The sequence below is a fragment of the Papio anubis genome, chromosome 5 (genome assembly GCF_008728515.1).
Source record: "Papio anubis isolate 15944 chromosome 5, Panubis1.0, whole genome shotgun sequence".
Taxonomy (NCBI): domain Eukaryota; kingdom Metazoa; phylum Chordata; class Mammalia; order Primates; family Cercopithecidae; genus Papio; species Papio anubis.
Genome location: NC_044980.1, coordinates 143,381,586 through 143,404,154, shown reverse-complemented (window position 1 = coordinate 143,404,154; position 22,569 = coordinate 143,381,586). Strand labels below are relative to the sequence as shown.

Below are 22,569 nucleotides of genomic sequence, written 5' to 3'. Positions count from 1 at the left end.
CACGTCTGCTCTCCATCTGGCCCTCAAGGAGGGGAACTTGACCGGCAGTGGGACCCCAGTGGGGTTTGTTACTTGAAGCAGAAGGAAGGCTTCCACACCTGAGCCTCAATCCCGGCGTTCCGGGTAGAGAAGGAGGGCCTGGGGGCCTGCTTGGCTCGGGGAGACCATGCCCTGGAGGGAGACACAGGGGAGATGTCACCGCCGTAGGGAGGGCTCACAGCAGTGGGCTGCAGGCTGTCCTGGCCGGGGGAGGTGTAGAGGCCCGGTGAGGAGCGGGAGGGCCGAGGCAGGGCAGGAGACGGAGGGAGAGCCCCTTTGGGCAGGTTGGGCACCAGGTCCAAGGAGCTGGGCTTGGCAGGCGAGGCAGCTCTTGGCGAGACCTTGGCAGGCTCCTTGATAGGAGAGAGGACAAAGAGCGAGGGCCGCAGCTGGTACGGCGGCTGCTTGGTGGGCTCTGGGCGCAGGACCCCGTTCTCAGGCAGGTAGCCATGGTAGAGGGAGGCAGGCGGGGTCCGGGCTGGGCTTCGGGATGCCACTCGGAAGGCCCCGGGGGCGTTAGTGGGGTATTTCCAGGAGGAAGGCAGGGACATGGTAGGTGATGGGCAGCGGGCCAGCTCCGGTGTATGACTTGAAGACTCGATGACATATTTCTCCATCCGTGACTGGCGGCGGGCATAGAGCTCAGCCCCCTTCCCAGAGGCCTCGGAGAGGTTCTGGTTGGGTTTGGGCTTCGGCTTGGCCTGGATGCGGGGTGACTTGAGGCAGGAGGCCCACTCTGGGACTGCCTCCTCTACCGCCGCGGGGCTGGCCCTGTCGCGAGGTGCTGGCTCCTGCTGGAAGTTGGAGGCCTCGGCCCCCAGTGCGAAGGGCTCCTCCTCCACGCCTACCTCCCCCTGGTCCCTCTGCCGCCGCTTCTCGTCCGCTGTCTGTACCAGATCCAGCAGGTCTGGATTCGGGGTCACCTTGGGCTTCTCCACGAAGGTAAACATGGATTTGCGGCTGCCCCGGCGGGCCATCGACTCCTCCAGAATGCCTGTCTTGCTGGCAGGAACAGCCTGGCCCTTCAGATGAGAAGACTTGGGGTCGGAGCTGGGGTACAGGGCAGAATATGAGGGAGGAGACCTCACCCAGGAAGCCAGAGGGGCTGTGGACAAGGTCTCAGTGTAGGTGGGGGGTGCGGTGAAGTTCCCCAAGGGGCGTCTCTCTGAGGCCGGGCTTCGCTGCCCCATCAGCCTCCTTTCCACCATGGGGCTGTGGGACATTATGTGTCTCTGTGGCCGGGGACTCCTGTCTGGGATACTGGGGGGCTGGGGAGCCGGAGCCTTCTCTCCAAAATGTCGTCTCTCTAGCATGGGGCTCCTCTCCATCTGGCTGGTGCCCCCTGGCGCCTGGATCCCAAAAGGCCTGGCCGTCCTGTTGACCACTGATGGGGGCTTGGCCAGTGTGAAGTGGACCTCACTGTAGACCTTGGTGGGTGTGGTGGCAGCTGCTCGCCCAGACATCTCTTGATCTGCTGACACCACTAGGGTGTTGGGCTGGATGTCAATGAGCAGGGAACTGGACATGAAATCTGAGGCTGGGGGCCTGGAGCTGGGGATGAGCGTAGCTTCTCTGGAGAAGGTGCTGGTGGTGGTAGCTGGAGTTGATACCTTGTCAATTAGGAGTGTGCTGCACCTCACTTCCTCAGCCGGTGCCTGGGGTTGCCCGTCAGCACACAGGGTGCTGGGTTTGGAAGCAGGCACTGTGCCATTGGATGGGAGTTGGGCCTCTGAGGAATTCTGTTGGATGCTAGAGAGTGGCAGGCTCTGTGGAGCGACAGTTGCCGGTGGGTTCTGATTGACATCGGTGGCTGGCGGGTTGTGGCTGCTGTTAGAAACTGGTGTGGTGAGCGTGGCACTGGGCGAGGCAAGGTTTTGGTTGACATCTGCAGCTGGGCTGTGGTCCTCAGCTGGAGGTGGGGCCGGTGAGGACTGCTGGGCCTCTCGGTTTTGGGATAGGTGGAGCCCATTGGCTGTCAGCAGTGCTGCGTTCTCCTTTAGATAAACCACCAGTGGCACCTCTTCCTCCTCACTGGCCACCCTCTCCAGGTGCCGCAGCAAGCTAGCCTCCTCTGAGTACCCCTCCATGCTGTGGCCAGGGACCCCGCTGTCGGGGCTCTGGGGATTGGGCTGCCGTGGAGGGCCTGGCTCTGGCAGCGAGGTGGAACTCAGGCTGAGCCCCGGGGCATGGCCTGGGGGGCTTTCAGGGAGCACTTTGAGGGACTCCTGGCTGGGCTTCTGTCCCCTCTGGCCGTGGCTCTCCAAGGTGAACTCGTTCACCCTCTGCCGGCGCCTGTTGAAGAGTTGGACGCCACGGGAATTGGAGCTGGGAGGGGTGGTCAGCTGGGCTGCAATCTGCTGGCTCCGCGCCTTGGCCTCTTTCAGATCCTTCTCCGTGAGGCTAGTGCTCTGGCCCAACGCTGCGGGGAGGGACAGAAGCCCAGTTAGCAAACAGGAATGCAGTGACACAGGGGTGCACAGACAGACAGGCAGACCGAGATGGTCGCCTCAGCCCTTCCTACACAGGATCTCTTCTTCTGGAATTTAATTGTCACTCACTGTTTCTTAGAATTAGCTCACTTCGTAATCAGCCCTGACCTACCTTTCATGGCCCAACTCAAATGCCACCGCCTCTACGCCACTCTGATTATCCTCTCAGGATTAACTGGTCCCTGATTTGGATTCCCCCTGACAGTTGCTGATACGGCACTTTACCAAACTGAGTACGAACACCTCACCCTAGAAGTCCCTCCGTGTCCCTGGCTCCTCCCCACCGCCTTCTCCTCTCTCACTAGGCTCTGCCACACTGGCTTGCTTTCTCTTCCTTGAAAATGCCAAGTATGTTCCTGCCCCAGGGCCTTTGGACTTGCTGCTCCCTCTGCTTGGAATAATCTTTTCCCAGGTAGCAGTCCATGCTGGTTCCTTCTTGCCACTCAAGTCTCAGCTGGAATGTCCCCTCTCTGGAGGCACCTTTCCTTCTCCTATCCCAATCTGTTTTGTTTCCTCCATAGCATTCACCAAGTTGAAATGATCTTTATGTTTCCCTCTCTATTATCCATCTCCTCGCCTAGAGCACAGCTCCAAGGGGCGATAACCTTGCCTGACATGTTTTTTTGTTTTTTTGTTTTTTGTTTTTTTTGAGAAGGAGTTTCGCTCTTGTCACCCAGGCTAGAGTGCAGTGGCGCAATCTCGGCTCACTGCAACCTCCGCCTCCTGGGTTCAAGTGATTCTCCTGCCTCAGCCTCCCAAGTAGCTGGGATTACAGGCATGCACCACTATGCCCAGCTACTTTTTGTATTTTTAGTAGAAACGGAGGTTCACCATGTTGGCCAGGTTGGTCTCAAACTCCTGACCTCAGATGATCCACCCGCCTTGGCCTCCCAAAGTGCTGGAATTACAGGCGTGAGCCACCGCACCCAGCCACCTGACTTGTTTATCACTGTAACAGCAGCTCCTAGAACAGCACCTGTCATACAGTGGCACTCAGTAGATATTGCTGAATGCACAAATGAACCCCCAGAATATTTTCTGTGTGCCCTCCTTAGGGCCCTTTATACTTTCAGACTTATAGTATAGGAATGTGCTCTAATTTTTTTAAACAAAAATATTTTAATAAACCACTGTCTGGTTTAATTTTTTTAATTTGTATTTATTTATTTTTTTGAGACAGTGTCTCACTCCGTCACCCAGGCTGGAGTGCAGTGATGAGATCTCAGCTCACTGCAGCCTCCACGTCCTGGGATCAAGTGATTCTCCTGCCTCAGCTCCCCAAGTAACTGGGACTACAGATGTGTGCCACCATACTCGGCTAATGTTTTTTTTGTAGAGACAGGGTTTCACCACGTTGCTTAGGCTGGTCTCAAACTCAGGTGGGCTCAAGTGATCCGCCCACCTCAGTCCCTCGAAGTGCTGGGATTACAGGCATGTGCTTTGATTTTATAAAGAGATGTCACTAATATTTCCCCTTTTTAGAGTAGGTAATACATTCACATGGTCTAAAAATTTATTTATTCATTCATTTTTATTTTATTTTTACTTTTCTGAGACAGGGTCTTGCTCTGTTGCCCAGGCTGGCATGCAGTGGCACCATCATAGCTCACTGCAGCCTCAACCTCCTGGGCTCAAGCCATCCTCCCACCTCGGCCTCCCAAATGGCTGGACTATCATCAGTATGCACCACCACACTTAGCCAATTTTTTTTTTTTGTATTTTTTGTAGAGAAGGGGTCTCGCTATGCTGCCCAGGCTGGTCTCAAACTCCTGGGCCCAAGTGATACTCTGGCCTTAGCTTCCTAAAATGCTGAGATTATAGGCATGAGCCACCATATCTGGCCCTAAAAATTAAAATATAAAAAGACATACAGTAAAAAGTGTCACCCCATCCCCGATTACTCCATATCACAATCAGGTAACCACTGTTTGTGTCATTATTCTATCTCCTCCCAGGATTTCTTCCCATTTTTACTTAAATAATCATTTTAAAATTCACATCCTTTAACACTAGAAAAGTAACAAATTGAGCTAGTTTCACCAACGACTACTCTAGAACATTGCATTCTTTTATTTTATCTGCACAAGACCACAATGAGACAAGCATTGCTTGCCTGTGGTTTTCAGAAGAAGAAATGGAGGTTCAGAGATATATAAGGAAATGCCCCAAGGCTGCAAAGCCAAGGGTGACAAAGCTGGAGCCAGAACTGTTCTTTCTGGGGTCTCCAGCCCATGCTCAAGCTGTCTGCTCATCCCAAAAGGTCTCTTTGGGACATAAGGAGCAGGAACAAGGTCATCAGGGGTCAGGGGTCAGTCTGGGACTTGAGGTCCTGAGATCAGGCTGAATTCAGTCCCCTATTAATCTATAAGATCACTATAGGCAACCATTTCTCTTTCTATCCCCATTGCCCAGCTGGCACACAGTTGGTGCTCAATTTATAATTATTGAATAATTAATGAACAAAGGATGCATGAACAAACGCCTTGATAGACAGGTGGATGGATCAGCCTGTGACCAGGGTCAGAAGCAACATCAGTGGCTAAGAAAATTCCTCCCTCCATCACCCCTCTCCTCCCTACTGTGGGAAGCTAATTAGTTCTTGAGGAATCTGACCCTGCCCTCCCCTCCCTTGCCCTCATTAGCACTGGCCATGGCATGCTGAGTCTGTCTCCAGGGACAGTCTTTCTAGGCATCTTGCCAGCGAGGTCTGAATTCATGGACTCTCAGAGCTGGAAGAATTCTTACAGAGGAGGTATTTCATCACCACCCTGTTTTATAGGTGGGAAACAGAGGTCCAGAGAGTAGCCCAGGGTAGAGCCGGCTGACCCCACATGGGAGCCACAGGGAGGTCCACACAGAGCAGAGAAGCTGTGACCAGCAGCGTCACAGCAACTCCACTGGGGCCAGGCCAAGCAGCCACAGGTTTTCTGGCCGCAACCTCCTTCTTCCCTCCTCCATCGAACCTGGCTTTCCCCTAACCTATTAGAAACAGTGAAAGCACACAGCCTATCCCACCCACCCATGATACTACTCCCCTCAATAGGACTCCTCTCCTGCCTGGATCACCCTATCTATTAAAGATGTCTATTAGCCAGGCTGTTCCCCTGAGAGGTGCCTAAGGGATGGGGTGCCAGCCACACGGGAGGGCTCTGAGAGGTTGCTCAGCTCATGCAGCATCTGTCTCCCCTGCTCTGCTTAGAAACCAGGCATCCTGGCCTGAATCCAGGCTCTACCATTTGCTAGCCATGTGACCTTGGCAAGTTACTGTACCTCTCAGAGCCACAGTCTCCTTAACTCGACATGAGTGTTGGGAGGCCACAATGAGATCATGAATGCCAAGGCCTGACTGCCATGAAGCCCAGGTGGGCAGAGGGCTCATGCTCTCCTGGCATAAGCTGGCAATTGATCACCCCATTCCACTCCCTGGAAAAGGTCAGATACTCTTCTAGCATAGGAGATTCGCTGAAGGTCAAATAGCAGGGGATTCCAGAGCTTACTGCCCCCAAACACGGAACTTCGGAATCTCAGAGGCGGCTGTCACCAAGTCCAATCCCCACACAATTCTTGCATCTTCAAAACCACACCCTTGAGTGTGCAAGTCTCTGCTGATGTACTCAGGTGGCATGAGCTCACTCCCCCAGGAGGTGCCTTCCACTAATTAACATTCCTCAGTTAGAAAGTTCCTCCTTACATTAACTTCCATCCACTTTTTTTTTTTTTTTTTTTCTGAGATAGGATCTTGCTCTGTCGCTCAGGCTGGAGGGCAGTGGCGCCATCATGGTTCACTGTAGCCTCAAACTTCCAGGATCAAGCATTCCTCCCACCTCAGCCTCCTGAGTAACTGGGACTACAGGCATATGCTACCATGCCTGGCTAATTGTTGTATTTTTTGTAGAGACAGTGTTTCACTATGTTGCCCAGGCTGATCTTGAACTCCTGCGCTCAAGTGATCCACCCACCTCAACCTCCCAAAGCACTGGGATTACAGGTGTGAGCCACCATGTCCAGCCTTCATCCACTTTCTTGATGTGGGTCTGCCTCCCCAGGCTGCACAGAAAAAAAATCTTCTCAGCCGGGGGTGGTGGTTCACATCTGTAATCCCAGCATTGTGAGGGGCCAAGGCAGATGGATAGTGAGGTCAGGAGTTCAAGACCAGCCTGGCCAATATGGTGAAGTCCCATCTCTACTAAAAATACAAAAATTAGCTGGGTGTGGTGGCAGAGGCCTGTAATCCCAGCTACTTGGGAGGTGAGGCAGAAGAATCACTTGAACCAGGGAGGCAGAGATTGCGGTGAGCCGAGATCACACCACTGCGCTCCAGCCTGGGCGACAGAACAACATTCCGTCTCAAAAAAAAAAAAAGTTTTCTCATTCATTCCAGCCTGACAGCCCTGCAGAGATTTGCAGATACATCAGATCCCCTTGGGACAGGGTCAGGATAAACATCTGTGGTCCTACCAGTGTTTCTTATGACACAGTTGCAGCAACAGTAGCTAACATTGATTGGTCACTTACTGTATACCTATACACATACTTTACTCATATTATTTAATTTTCAAAACAACCCTACAAGGCACAAACTATTATTATTTATTGATGAGAAATCTACGGCTCAGAGAGGTAAAGTGAGCTGCCCAAGATCACAGAGCCAGAAGGAGTAGAGCTGTGTTCACACCTGGCTCTACATTACTGCAGAGAGCACTAGGCTCCTGGCTGGCCAGTTCCCACCATGCGAGGCTCATAGAAAGCACTTCAGTGTTTGATTACTCCAGACCTCTCAATGCCCTTGCATTTTTCTGCTTTTCTCTTTAGTGGCTCTAGAAGGCCATGGGTTTAGAAAATCCTCAAATGTCAGAGTGTGCAGGGCCTTTAGAAATAAGCTGGCCTGGGAGGCCCAGCCAAGGAAGGGGTCAGAGAGGAGGATGTGAGTCCAAGACCAGGTCAGCTGACTCCCAGTGAGGCTCCATTCACAGCATGGGCTGCTGCTAAGATCCCATCACCGCCACCTCTCTGAGCTTAGAACTGCTCCCAAGCTACTGTTCTGGAACAAGAGGAATGGCAGAAAAGGCCAGGAGGTAAGAGAGCCCTGCCCTCCAAGGCAAGCTCCTGCAGCCTGCACTCCAGCCCACAGTGACTCCATGGAAAAGGAATTCAGCAGGAGGTTTGGACCAGATCCAGCCAGCCATCCAGATGATTTTTGCCACCCTTCACAAACAAAGCTGGGGAGGGAGGGGGCACCCCAGAGTCCCTTGTAGCAGGGCACCAGGGGGCAAGTCCATCTAAAATTCCTCAGACTAGGGAGCTGCCCTCTCTGGCAATATCCCAGGCAGCTGCTCCAAGATCTTGCTCCTGGTGTCAAAGGTCGGGGTGGGGAAGTAGCCAAAGGCTACAGGGGACAGGTACCTCATTGAACCCTCAATTGGCCTGGCTGTGGCCTGCACTTGGCAAGTCATGATGTCCCCACCGCCTCCCCACCTAAACTGATGCAGAGCCAGGTTGGGGGGTTAGCCCTTTAAAGACCCACCCTGGACATTGGATCAGGAGCCCTGAAGACAGGCCTTCAAGAGAGGAAGGGGTGGAGCACGGACACAATGAAAAGCTGCCTGGGGTCAGGAGACTTGGGTCCAACAGGGTAAATCCTGGAGTGGGGGAGTAGGCGAGAAGCCCCAGCACAGTCATTAGAAGGGGTTTGCCATGACCGCGGTCACTACCGAGCCCCCGCTGCAGCCCAGGTGCAGTGCTGTGCACTTTATGCTCACCACCTTGTTCAGTTCTCACAGCACCTCCAAGAGGTAAGTCCTGTGATTCTTCTCATTCTGCAGGTGAAACTGGGGCTCAGAGAGACCTGCCCAGGGTCACACAACTTAAGAGTGGCAGAGCTGGAATTCAAAACTCAGAAAAGTCTGGCTCTGAGTCTAATCTCTTAACTATTCTCCTTCCAGACTAGGACTCTGGAAAGACGAAAAACAAGAGAGGCTCCAGTGCTCCTGGATGATGGTCTGCAAAGCCCTCTGCTTCCTCATCTTGTGATCAATGCCCCTCAGCAGTGTCTTCTCCCCTGAAAATCCAGCTGCCTAGAACAACTCCTTCTTTCTCCCACTTCTTCCTCTCAGAAGAAGAGTTGATGAACTCATTCTTGCTAAGGTAGAAAGGACTGCTAGGGCATGAAAGATTAGTAGAGTGGGAAGATCACAATGTTGGGAGTCAGGAGACCCCAGTTCTCGTTTGGCGTAGGAAGGGACAAACCCTTTCCCCCACCCCTACCACCCACTGTGGACAGCTGCCTGTTCTGCCCACCACTTGGGGCCCGTGTGGACAGAGGATCCGCAGGAGGGAGGTGGGGCCGGGGAGGGGAGGCCAGAGCACAAGGTCAGGACAGGGAGAATTCAAGGAAATGCTTCTTCACACGATGCCGTCAATGGGAGTGTCCAGCCAGGGTCGGGTGGGGTGGGGTGGGACAGGGAGCCAGGGGTAGGAATAGAGATTGGCTCAAGGCAGCCCATTGTGGTTGTCCAGGGGTCTTGGCAACAGGAAGGGTAAACAGGCTGGGTAAACTGCCCCCCTGGTGAGGTCAGGAAGGAACCAATGACTGGCCACTGCACAACCTCTGGCTCAGCTGGAGGCAGGAAAATGGAGAGGCCTGAGCAATGGCCTGGCTACCTTGCCAGCCCCTTCCCCACTCCTCCCACTGAGAGGAGGAAACGGCACAGGCTCCATGCCCTGGGGAGTTCTCCATCCCCACAGTCATGGCGAGTGCGACCTGACTGGGTCGGCAGACTGCCAGACCTCCTCTTGGGAGGAGAATAATCTAGGCTTTGGTGGGAAGGACTGCCTCGCATGGGAGAAGACACAGAAGTGGGGTGGGGAGCCCCAGGCCCAGCCCCCGCCTCACCACTCACAGGCTGGCAGAAATCACCACATACCTCTCCCTTGATGCCCAGAGGAGAGACTAAGATCAGAGGGGGATCCACATGCCCTAAGTCACGTACCCCAAGCCACAAAGGCACCTCCGGGCGCTCATCTTACTCACTCTGCTGGGTCCTCCCTGAAGCCAAGCTTCTCCCTGGATGCTCCTGCCGGCCTTCGGGCCTCGGTTCTCAAAGCCTCCGGCAAAGGCAGCCAATTGCCTGGCTGACGAAGCCAGGAAAATCCCACATCGACAGCAACACGAAGGAGCTGGATATGACTTTTCTCCTCCACAGATGACTCAGCCCAGCTCTTTATCAGGAAAACCGATTTTGCAACAGCCTTTTAAATGGCCTCTCCACCCCCAGTCTCTCCCCCGCCAATCTACCCGCCCCACGCTGCCAGATTCATCTTCCTCCCTCTGGGCTCCACTCATGCCTCTCTCCTGCTCCAAACCCTCTGCTGCCTCCCCAGGACATGGAGGATCAAGAGGAGAGGCTTCATCCTGGCATTCAAAGACCCTCCACTGGGGCCTGCCCAAGAGCTCACTCACCTTCTCTCTGTGCCCTCGGCAACAGTGGAGGGAGTTCGGTGGCCTGCGGTTCCCACAGTTGCCCAGTGAATTCCTGCCTGCAGAGCAGCGTTTGCACAGACCCCCTCTACCGGGAACCCTCCTCTGTCTCACATCCTTTCTACATGCCCTAATCCCTCAGATTTCCGGCCTACCTAGAATGCTACCACCCCCTCCAAAAAGCCTTCCCTGATCCACCAACGTTCTACCTGCACCACTTCATAACCATCACCTTGTGTATTATTCATTCTAGTAAAAGTTCTCTTTCAGGGTGTGCTCACCACATGCCAGGTACCAGGGCAGGGCCTTACTTCACTTACTTCCACAGCAACCCAGGAGGCCAGCACTATCCTCATCTCCACATTAGAGAAGATGCTGGCTCAGAGGGGTGCAGTGACTTGCTCAAGGTCGCACAGCCAGCCAGAGGAAGAGCTGAAATTCAAGCCCAGGTTGGCCCAATGCCCAGTCCAGGGCCAGTCACGTGGGCCATGCCGCCCCCCTCCCAGTGTTTTGCTTTGTAGCAATCAGGCTCTGGGCCCTATTTTCCCCCAGAGACTGCAGCGGCCTCGAGGGCAGGGGCCTTTACGGCTTCACCTCTGTATTCCTCCCTGGTCCCCTCCACATCTTCCACTGGCACTTGCAGAATAAACACGAAATCTGTGAGAATGACAAGAGCCAACATTTTGGGAGCACCAGATGCTGCCAAGCCAGGGGTTTAACGTGCCTTTTCTCATTTAATCCTCACAGCAGCTCATAGAGGAGGTTCTCTTATCCCCATTTCGTAGATGAGGAAGATGAGGCACACAGAAGCAGCTAACTCACTCCAGGTCTCACAGCTTAGCAAGGGCCCCTCGTGGTCTGACTGATCGCAAGCCTGGACGCCTTCCTTCCGAAGAGCTCCCCACAAAGCAAACTCACCTTCCTACTCACCCACCCAGGCCCAGCCCAACAGCCATTTCTTGTCGGAAGCCCTCATCAGTCCATTCACACTCCTAGATCAGTGCTCCTCCCCTGTTCAACCTGGCCTAGAGGCCCCAAACAGAAACAGGGCTCAGAGGAAACAGCAGGTTGAGAAAACTCAGAAACCCAGGGGAAGGAGGCTGGGCCTGGCCAAACTTCTGGTTTCTCTCTGCTGGCACTGGGTCGGGATCAGGGAGGGCAGAGATGGAGGGGTTAGGGGAAGCTAAGATGAGAGCTCCTCAGTCAGCGCAGGCCCGGCCCATCTTCTATCCTTGCAGACCACAAGCCCTGCTCCCTGCTGGCTGACCAGGGCCCTGCCAAAGGCCAGGAGCCACAGCCTCTCTCTTGCCCACTCTACTGGGGTAATCATTAATCTATAATCAGTCGATTTTTAGAAACTTTGAGATGGTAACCCAGAGAGAGGCAGGCTGAGCCCCAAGTATGCAGCAAACTGAAAAGGGAGGGCTCACAGACAGGATCACAGGATCACAGCCCAGCCTTCCACCTCTCCAGTCCAACCCTGGTGAGCTAGGCCTGTGCTCACGAAGCCCCCTCCTGCTATTTCACTCTCCCCACCCCCAGCTCCCTGGAGGCCTTAGGGATACAGAAAGGGCCGTCACACCCTACCTTTCCAGAGAAAACACATAAGCTAAAGGATAAAAAGGTGGCAAGTCAGGGCAGGGGAAAGAGGTGGTTTCCCCTAAACTGCCTCTGCCAGGGTCAGGGCAGGGCCTAGGTCATCTGTGGATTCCCTACTCTTCCCAGGGCCTGGCACACTCTGGGCCCACCACAAAGATGTGGTCCTTCTCCTTAGCCCTAGGGTCAGGACTGGTCTCCGTCCTCTGTAAATGTCCCCAGACTCAGCAGAAGTCATCAGCCAGGAGGGGCTGAAACCATCACTGTGTTGACTAAATAAACTACTAAAGGATGAGCACTTCCACAATCCAAAGCCTCCCCCCTCATATTTTGCTTCACTATTCATCCCTGGAGATGAATTTTAGATTTGTCTAAATCCAAGACTCATCTAGATTCTAGATCAAAGATCTAGAGGGTGGTTCCTGGGAGTGGGAGGAAGGAAGGAGAGAGCAACACGCTTGTGAGAGAAGAGGGAGATGAAGTCTCAAATCACTATGTTAGATCTAAGAGGAAGAATGTTTCATGAAGTGAGGGGAGAACATAGAACCTAAGAGAAAGATGAACTAGGATGAAGCAATCCAGGAAGGCTTCCTGGAGGAGGTGACATATGTCCTAGATCTTGAAAGATGGAGATAAGGAAGCATTCTAAGCAATGAGGATAGCTCAGCAGAGACTAGGAGGTTCAAGATAACCCCCACCCCACTCTCCTACCCACTCCCATACCCCAAACCTAGACCAGCTGAATAGAAAGGAAACTTTGATAGAAGAACACACCCACTGGGCTTGCCCACAGGCCAGGGGTGAATGGGAAGGGCCAGGAACAGTTCCACAGGAGCTATGTACATTACCAGGCTCAAGACCAGAGACCAGAACCTGGGCCTCCGGGTGAGTTACATAACCGCCCCCTACTCCTTGGGCCACAGAGCCAGCTAGGACCCTCCGCCTCCACCTCTCCTGCCATCTGTCTCAGCAGCTTCCCTCTTATAGGGAAGGACGCCCTGCAGCCCAGCTGAACATGAAGGCCAGCGCCCTGTGGTAAATTCCCCACATTCCTTCCTCACAGAAAAATAAATAACTCAGAGAAAAAATGCAGGAGGAATGATAATGACAAAGTCACCGCACATGGGGTAAACAACAGAGAGACGAGGTTTATCCCCAGGAGGCATCATCACCAGCCTGGGGCTCTGGGACAGACAAACCTGCCCCCAACCCCTGCGGGTCCCCCAGACGGGGTCTCAGGCTCACTCACAGCTGCCAAAGAAGGCACTGGGAATCCCTCAGTCGTGGCAAGTGGTCACTGTGCGCAAACTCATCAGGGGGCCGGGTGCACTCATGTTCATCACTCAAGTTGCTGCTTCCCGAGCACATCAAATGTGCGAGGCATTCGGTTTCAGTGTTATCATTTTTCATCATGTTGTTTTATTTTATCCTCACAAGCTGTGAGTTAGGGAGTGCCATTATTCTCATTTTACAGATGAGGGAACTGAGCCTCAAAAAGAAAGGTTTTGCGATTTGTCAAGGTTATTTGGCCAGTGAGTGGACTGTGGGTTTCCAGCCGGCCCCTCGCTCCCGAATCCATTCAGCCTGCCTGCTCCTCCCACAGACAGCCCTCCTTTACCAAATCCAATCAGAGGTGCAGCCAGTTCTTCCCCCATCTATGGCTCAGCAAGGCATCCAATTCAAATTGCTGGGCTACCTTCAGTAAATCATTTCACCTCTCTGAGTCTCAACTTCATCATCAGTAAAACAGGGATGATAATATCTGCTTTGCAGAGTAGCTGCTGAGTAAATGAGATGCAGCAATGATGTCTAAAGTATAAAGCACTGTGCACACCTTGGGGGGTGGTTAACTGTAGGCTTTTGCACACACCCACCTCTGCATAACTCGACCAGGCTGGGGCTGTATCTGTCTCTCTCCCTGTCTTCACCACCCCTCTCTGGGTCTGGTCTCACTCTTCTGCTCAGCCCAACCCCATCCCCCTTCCCAACACCCCCTAGCATCCTCTCTGCACAGGGATCCCCATGTCATTTCTAGCCAGAATCAGTTTTGAACCCCAGGGCCCCTCAGAGGAGGACACCATGGCTCTGGGGTGCTGGAGGCGGCTGACCCTGCCATGGCCCTCTCCTCTGCTGCCATTCACCAATTACCAGGCAGGTCTGGCCCCACTCCAACAGGAGGAGTCTCCTGCCAGGGAAAGGCTGAATCATGCAGTCCTGCCCTCCATGTTTCCCTCAGACTACAAAAGAAAAGAAGACTAGAAGTCAGGAGATTTGGTTCCAGGGTCTGTCCTGTCACAATTTGGGTGAGACGCTGGGCTGATCCCTGACCCTCTTGGGGCCTCAGTGCATCCAATTTGTCCAAAGGAGGGATTGGACTGGACTGGTGGTTCCTAGAGTGTAGTGCCCCCACCACTAATGGAAGCAAAAGGATTTTAGGTCGTACCCTGATATTTAAAATCTTAATAGTTACGTACATTTCAAATGTGAATTGGAAAAGAGGTATAATAAACACACTTGTGATCTCAGGTATATTACTGCTTAAGGAGAGGCTAAAGTGGACATTTCACTGGCAAAATTTAAAGAAAATACGTATAGGTGGTGCATGGATTCGTTCATTCCATGAGTATTTATTGTACACCAACTAAGGGACAGGCACTGTTCACAGGTGTAAAGGGAAACAGATTAAAACCTCTGCTTGCATTCCAGTAAGGGAACAAGATAATAAATATACAAGTAAGTCAGATGGTAAATGCTATAAAAAATAAAGCAGGGACTAGGGGTATACGGACTGTAAGGGGTGAGGAGTGATTTGCAAAGGTAGACATGATAACCAAAGGTAGATATGATAACCAAAGGTAGATATGATAACCAAAGCCATCCTCACTGAGAGGGCGCATCTGAGCAAAGAATGTAAGAAGGTGAGAGAGTGAGGCATATGCTTGTCTAGGGCAACAATGCAGGCAGAGGGAACAGCGAATGCTAAGGTCCTGAGGCAGGCTCATACCTGGCAGGTTTAAGAATGATACACATAATATGGAGGTAAGACATGAATAAGAAAAGCATGGGCCGGGCGCAGTGGCTCACGACTATAATCCCAGCACTTTTGGAAGGCTGAGGCGGGCAGATCACTTGAGGTCAGGACTTCAAGCCCCGCCTGTCCAACATGGTGAAACTCAGTCTCTACTAAAAATATTCGCCAGGCATGGTAGCGCATGCATGTAATCCCAGTTACTTGAGGGGCTGAGGCAAGAGAATCACTTCAACCCAGGAGGCGCAGGTCGCAGTGAGCCAAGATTGCACCACTGCACTCCAGCCTGGGTGACAGAGCAAGACTCTGTCTAAAACCAACCAACCAACCAACAAACAAACAAATGTGTTCTCTAATGGCCCTTCTCCTTCTGTGCTCTGCGTTGCAACCCTTTCCATACACACACATACACCTGCAACATACACGCATTCTCAGTAGCCTCTTAACGCTGGAGAGGCTCCAGCCGGCAGCAGCACATCCTCCTCTGCACGTATGCCCACACACAGAGGTGCTGCTTGCTTCAAGCCTGTGCTACACACAGCAGAGCGTGCCCAGGCACACATGCACACCCACAGAGGGGGCAGGACATACACACAAATATGTGCACACTGAGCACCCATAGGTACACGGGACTCATGTGGAAGGCTGGTATGGATGGACGGGCATCAGGTACACACCTTGTGGGACATACGTGTTTCCTTCCTGCCAGCCTGCCCTGTCTTCAAGTAACCGGGTTAGCAGACAACTCTTGCCTTGAGGGCACATGCTCCTGGAGAACGGACAATGCACCGATGGTATGGTTTCAAATTCACTTCTCCAGTATCTCTGCGCCTCACTCATAGTCTCCCTTTTCCAAGGGTACATTAAAATCTGCCACTTGATGCTCAAATGAGCCAGGGGATCATGTGGCTGTGGAGAGTGTCCGTGTGTGTGTGTGTGTGTGTGTGTGTTTTAAGACAGAGTCTCACTCTGTCACCCAGGCTGGCAGGCGGGAGTGCAGTGATGCGTTTACAGCTCATGGCAGTGACCTTCCAGGGACAAGGGATCCTCCTGCCTCAGCCTCCCAAGTAGCTGGGACTACAGGCATGCGCCATCACACCCGGCTAATTTTAAAAAATTTTGTGTACAGACGAGGTCTCACTTTGTTGCCCAGGCTGGTCTCAAACTTCTGGGCTTAAGCAATTCTCCCACCTTGGTCTCTCAAAGTGTTGGAATTACAAGCATAAGGCACTGTGCCCAGTCGAATGTCCCCTTTTCTATCCTTATTGCCATTAAATGGGATAAGCCATGTGAAATGCCTACCACAGCACCGTACACCTTAGCACCACCACTAGCATCCTCACGTGTCACCAAAGTCATCTCCACCTTCATTTCTCTAGGGTACTTGGGAGCAACTGAAGAGTAGAGGGAAAGGATCAGGCCAGGAGCTGGAGATCTGGGTTTTAGCCTCAACCTGGTCTCCAATTCAATGTGAGGCCTCTGGCAAGTTCCTTCCCTTCTCTGGTCCAGATCAGAAACTTGTAGGTGCTTCAGAATCCCTCAGGGAATGTGATCAAGATGCAGATTCCTGGGCTCTACCTTAGACCTGTGAGACCACAGAATATGCACCTTAACAGGCTCCCGAAGGGGTTCTGTGCACAGCCAGGCTGGGGACCCACTGGGCTTTAGAGTCCATGATCTTATAACTAAGTGTGTAAGTTAGTTAACACAAGAAAATGTCTGGAATACAGACTTGCACACAGTAAGGCTCCATAATGTTAATAAAAAATTTAATAAAATATATTTTTATAATTGTCTTTTAAAAAAATTCTTATTTTAATAGAGGTGTGTTTTCACTATGTTTCCCAGGCTGGTCTTGAACTCCTGAGCTCACGCAATCCTCCAACCTTGGCCTCCTAGAGTGCTGAGATTATAGGAATAAGCCACTGCACACAGCCTATGATAATTATATATGGTAATTTTATAGCATTCCTTGAATATGCACAACACTTTTATAGTTTTCCTAGAGACAGAGCAAGGATTGTTACACCATTTTACAGACTAGAAAACTGAGGCACAGAAAGGGCAAGGGACCTGCCCAGGATCTCATGGTTCGTTGGCTCCCAGCCAGAGCCGCTGGCACAGCCTCAGGAGGTGCACTACTTCCGGGCCTTATCCTCTCATCCCATGTGATTTTGACTCCCAGTCCCCAATATAACTGTCCTTCCACTCCAGGTTTGTAAAAACTCTGAGTACACATGACTTCTCCATGACTCTGGAGAACAGGACAACCTCAACCAGTTAATTTCCTTCCAGCCACAAGATCCTTCTCACTGGTAGTGCAGAGAGTCCCCAGAGCCCTAACGCTACACACTACCATCTGATCTACAATAGTTGTTTTATTCTAACTAACATGAGTTCAACCTGATCGCTAGCTATGGTGACCTTTACCAAGCCTTATATGTGCTGAGCCTCAGTTTCCTCTAAAAGATTCTTAATTCCTCCTCTGCTATGTTATTGCTCAGATCAGCTCTCACATAGGCAAAGGCCTGAAACCTACACTATTGCACATTAACTCTCTGGCTAAAGTGTGAGCTCTTGGAAGGTAGGAACCCTGTTTCCTCCACCCATGCACCCACACGTATGGCATGTAATATGTGCTCAATAAACACATGCTGAATGCATGATGAAAGGAAATGATATGGCCAAAGCAGCTCTGTCCTAGCCCTAACTGACCATGGTATTTCCTGAGTCATTTCCCAGGTCGAGGGGTAGGGACTCTGAGCAGGGATGAGCAGGGCCAGAAGGAATGGTTTCTGGGTCCTGGGAAACTGCCCTCCATCTGCGTAGAGTGGACCGCCTGCCATGGCTGTGATGAGGGCCAAGCTGGGAGGGCGGTGTTCTGGGAGTCCTGGATGTAATCCTGTTGACTCACAGACATAAATAATGCACTAGTATGTTCTCTCCTCACCACCCTGTCACACTAAGAATAGCACCGGCTACTCTTTCAGTGATTCCAAGGGGAAGAGGGCAGGACAGCAAGATAGGGACAAGCAGGGAAAGACGTCACTGGACTATGGACGATCAAGCACTCCCTCTCCCAACCCATAAAGCAGAGGAGCCTGGAGGGCAGAGCCGAAAGGGCCCTGAGAGGCCAACTGTCAGGAGGGCTCCAGGGGTGAGCAGATGGCAGCCGCCCCTCCACCAGCCTGCTTTATCTTTTCCTCCTCCTTTCTGACGTCCATCCTAATAAAGTTTGTGCCTCCAACTTACCCCTCCACACTCCTCCCCCTCCTTGTTCATGGGATGAATAAATAGAGAGTGGGTGGGTGCCCTCTTATGTGTTTATATGTAAAGCTTTAGAGAAGGAAAAATATGCTATAGATTTTCATTTGTCTTAGGTTTAAAAATAACTGACCTAGAACAGTGCTTCTCATAATTTAAAGTACATGGAAATTACTCAGGAATGTTGTCAAAATGCAGATTGTAATTCAGGAAGTCTGGGATGGGGCCTGGGACTCTGCACTTCTAATGAGCTTCTGGGTGATGCTGATACTGCATCCATGGGCCACACATTGAGTGCAGAAAAAGTAGAGTATTTATCTATCATAGAGATGGGGAAACTGATGCCCGGGGGGGAAAGGGGTGTGCCCTAGAGCGTCCAGCAGAGCTGGGCTCAGAACGCAAGCCTCCTGCCTGCCAGCCCAGGGCTTTGGCTCCAGGGTTGGGGCAGGGTTGGTGCCTGGAATGGAACTGGGGACAGGCAGCTGTTACAGGCAGTGGAAGTAAGTCCAGGGGCGGCCTTCATTCAAACACAAGCTGACCCTCCTTTGTCCACAGACTCCCACAGGGAATAAAAGGAAGTAAGAACTCACCTGAACAGGGGCACTCAGCTTGAGTGACCGCAGCCTCCTGCCCAGGAACGCACTCTCACCAGCTTACATCTGAGGCCTGCTGGGCCTCCATAACCCTCCTTGAAGAAAGAAGGGAGAGATGGCCCCAGACTCTGCATTCAGCCACCTCATGAAGTGGCTGGGGGGGCACGGATGGGGTCTGTCGATAGCACTATCAGGGTGGACATCCAAGGGAAAGACAAAAGGAAAAGAGGAAAGACCCGCCTCCCAGATCAGCACCAGCATGCTCCTCCTTCCTATGATCCGCCTCAAGCCCCTTCGCAGGCTCCAGGGCCTGTACCACCAGCCCCAATGCCCCCATCCCCGCGCTGCAGCTCCCGTCCTGGTGTCCTGGTGCTTCACCTCCCAGCCAGCGAGGCTCCAGCCGTGCTGACCCTCTTCCTAGTGCTCGGCCAGCCCAGCACTTTCTCCCCTCAGGGCCTCTGTACTGGCTGCTCCTTTTCCTAGAGCCCTTTCTTCCCTTGCCCCCTCGGCTGCCCCTTTCTGACCATACTTCTCATCCTTCAGGTCTGTTCACAGATCCCAAGGCCCTCAGAGGTCACATTCTCCTGTCACAACACCCTCTGCCTCTCCCCTAAACGCTCATCAGCTTTGTAATTCCATCAGGATTTGTTTTCATGTCAGTCTGCCTGTCTCTGCCGGGCAGGGACCTTGGCTATGTTCATGCCCCTGTGCCTCGGCCATAGCTGGGGCTCAATAAACAGTTGTTGACTAAGTAAAAGAGCAAATGCATGAAACACTGCTCACATCACAACTGCAAAGCCTCCTGCCTCCATGCTTCCACGTGACCTCACTCACCCGGAGTTGTACAGGATTGGGATTTGCACGATTATCTGGGCATCCGCCTCTGCTGTGCTGCACCCTAGCTGAGTGGCCACGGCAGGACACATCACCTCTCTGAGTGGGGTCTCCTGCACTGTCTGTCAGGTCTAAATGAGAGAAGAAATCTGGAAAAGAACTTTGATTGACAGCATTACTCTGTCAATGTCTGAGGCCCAGAGAGGGAAAGGGCTCATTCAAGGCCACATAGCCAGTGTGTGGGGATGCCAGACGCCCCTGGCACAGCTTAAACTCCACAGCTGAGCTTCAGGCCCACCCAAGCTCAGTAAGTGCACCATCTGCCTGGAGGCTGGGCAGGGATGGAGGAGGGAGAGGAGAGGGTGGATGGGAGCATTCAGCCTCAGGCCCAGAGCCAGGGTGTGGTGGGCGGGGCCCCCAGCAGGAGACCTGAGTGGGGCCTGGCAGCCAGGCACGGGGGAGCCAACTGGCTCGGGCTGGGTGGTGGCATGCTTGTTCTCTGTGCGCGTGACAGTCTATTTTTTAATCAGTACTCTCCCCATCCCCCAACTCCATGTGCCCTCCCAAAGGACCCCATATTGGGAATAATGTCCCGGCTGTGGAGAATAGGACCACCTTAGGGATCCGTGGGAGGGTCCCCAACATCTCATCTTCCTATGGAGCCCACAAGAACTAAGCGGCCCAGAAGGCAGGACAGGAGGCTCAGGGATGAAGCGTGTCCTCTGCCTGTGTGACCCTGGGCTGGTCCCTAAACACTCTGACCTCAGTTTCCCCTACCTGTACAACGGTGGCGGTGTGCCAGACTGCATGGGAGTTTATTACAACTCAAGCACTTATGAGCCACTCAAGCTCCAAGGCACTAACAATGCCCACTCATCAGGCCCTGGCAAAGCCTTCCACGCCCACAGTGACTGCAGGGCACCCTTGATCCTCTCCGACCTACTCCCAGGGGAATAGAAAGGTTGAGCTGGTTCAAGGGCCAATCTCAGAGCCCTGGACCCTAGACCCAGTGAGGCTCCTCCTTTCAGGACCTCAGCTTCAGGGATAATGAGGATCAAAGATGAATGCTGTCTGTTCTGGGACAGGTGGCTTGTTTTTCTGAGCCCCTGGCACTCCATCTAGCGTGGGAGAGACCATGTTGTGAAGAAGTTAAGCACATAGTTTTTGGGGCCAGACTGCCTGCATTTGAATCTAGCCACTTACCAGATGTGTGACCTTGGAAGCTCACTTAACCAACCTATCTGTGCCTCAGTTTCCCACCTACAAATGCTAATAATAACAGTACTCACCTCATGGAGTTGTTGATGCATGAAGAACTTAAAGCACCCATGGTACATAGTAAATAACAGTAAACAATCATTTTTCAAGAACTGTGGCTTTTATCTTTCAAGCACTCTTAGACTCCAAGAGATTTTATTCTGGAGGATTACACACAAGGGTCTCAGGTTAGCCCACTCTCCTGTCCCAGGGGCTCACCCAGCCTGCCCTTCCTTGACCCTTGACACCATGATGTCAGCCCCTCCTGCTAGCCCCATGTTTTTGGTGACAAGCCAGTAAGGATCTTTGTCACACCCATGATCCCCTCAGATCCTTACTAGCCCATATCTCAGCAGTCAGAAGTGAAGCCTGTGGCCCAGAGGAAGCAAATGATTTGCCCAAGAACACCAGCCAGTCAGCTAAGAGCACAGGTTCAAGCATCCATTCCTGAAGCTCAGTCCAGGCATTTTCCGTTGTGCTTGTGCCAATTCTCCCACCATCAAAACCTGTTCCTAGGCCAGTCATGGTAACTCATGCCTGTTAGGCTGAGGCAGATGGATCACTTGAGCCCAGGAGTTCAAGACCAGCCTGGGCAACATAGTGAGACACTGTCTCTACTAAAAATACAAAAATTAGCTGAGCATGGTGGCGCATCTCTGCAGTCCCAGCTACTTGGGAGGTGGGAGGATCACTTGAGCCCAGGAAGTCAAGGCTGCAGTGAGCCATAATCATGCCACTGTACCCCAGCCTGGGCAGCAGAGCAAGACTCTGTCTCAAACAAACAATCCAACCAACCAAACAAAAATACCTGTTCCTGGCCAAACATCAAAAAGTAACTTATAGTGAGATATAACTAGTCTTGAGCAAGAGCCCATCTCCTTAAGAAATTGCTATTCCTATTTTTTTTGGTGGAGTCTCACTCTGTTGCCCAGGCTGGAGTGCAATGGCATGATCTCAGCTCACTACAACCTCTGCCTCCTGGGTTCAGGCGATTCTCCTGCCTTAGCCTCCCGAGCAGCTGAGATTACAGGCGCGTGCCACCATTCCTGGTTAATTTTGTATTTTTAGTAGAGATGGGGTTTCACCATGCTGGCCAGGATGGTCTCAAACGCCTGACCTCAGGTGATCCACCTGCCTTGGCCTCCCAAAGTGCTGGATTACAGGCGTGAGCCACCACATCTGACCGCTATTTTAACATGACAATACTTAAGTGGTAGCTCTTTTTTTTTTTTTTTTTTTTTTTTTTAGCATTTATCATCATCTCATTTAATTTTCAGAACAACAGTATACAATAGGGTCTATTATTGTTTCTATTTTATAGACGAGGAAACAAAAGCCCAGAGAGGTTACATAACATAGTTAAGATCTCCCAGCTAGCCAGGAAGGGAACCCAGAGGTCCAACCACAGAATCTGTGTATTAGCCACACATGAAGCATTCAGGAGTAGACTGAATTTTGTCCCACCCACAGCAACCCTAGGAGGCTGGACAGGGTAGGCTAGGGCAGGGTCTGCACAGTACTATACGACCCTGCCTCAGCGAGTGGAAAAGCTGAAGCTAGGCTGGTGGAATTTCAGGCAGCAGCAGCCAGTTGGTAGATTTCATTCCAGACAGAAGGCTTGTGTAAGCCTTTGGAATTACAGGGCCTGGAGGCAGCTTCCATGTTGACTCCTCCTCTAGCCACACTGGGTAGCAATTGAGCCCCAATATCCAGGGACAGTTCACAAAAGACTCTGGCCACACACACACACGCGCGCGTGCACGTGCACACACACAGAAACACACACACACGTGTGCACGTGCACACACACAGAAACACACACACACAGATACACACGCACACACACACGCCTAATTTAGCAGAGCCACTTTGCAGGCAGCCACCCCTCTGACCAGATCTCAGGCGAAGCTCCTTTGGATCTGCAGTCTGAAGCCCCTGGGGATGCAACCAGCGCCTACCCTCCAGTCCCAGCCCCTGGTCCCAGCCCCTAGC

General features: G+C 52.3%; 1 protein-coding gene across 4 annotated transcripts in view; it reads right to left on the bottom strand.

Annotated features, from left to right (window-relative positions):
• Positions 1-22,569, bottom strand: part of SYNPO (synaptopodin) — a 74,952-nt gene that overhangs the window by 9,086 nt on the left and 43,297 nt on the right. For 2 of the 4 annotated variants that reach the window (XM_009209409.4, XM_009209410.3), the window contains one exon: positions 99-2,458. In XM_009209409.4, the coding sequence (XP_009207673.1) occupies positions 99-2,458 (2,360 nt within the window). Of the gene's footprint in view, positions 1-98; positions 2,459-9,558; positions 9,782-18,483; positions 18,582-19,320; positions 21,169-22,569 lie in introns of those variants that run through there. The other 2 variants (XM_009209411.4, XM_003900371.5) reach the window with 2 other exon arrangements.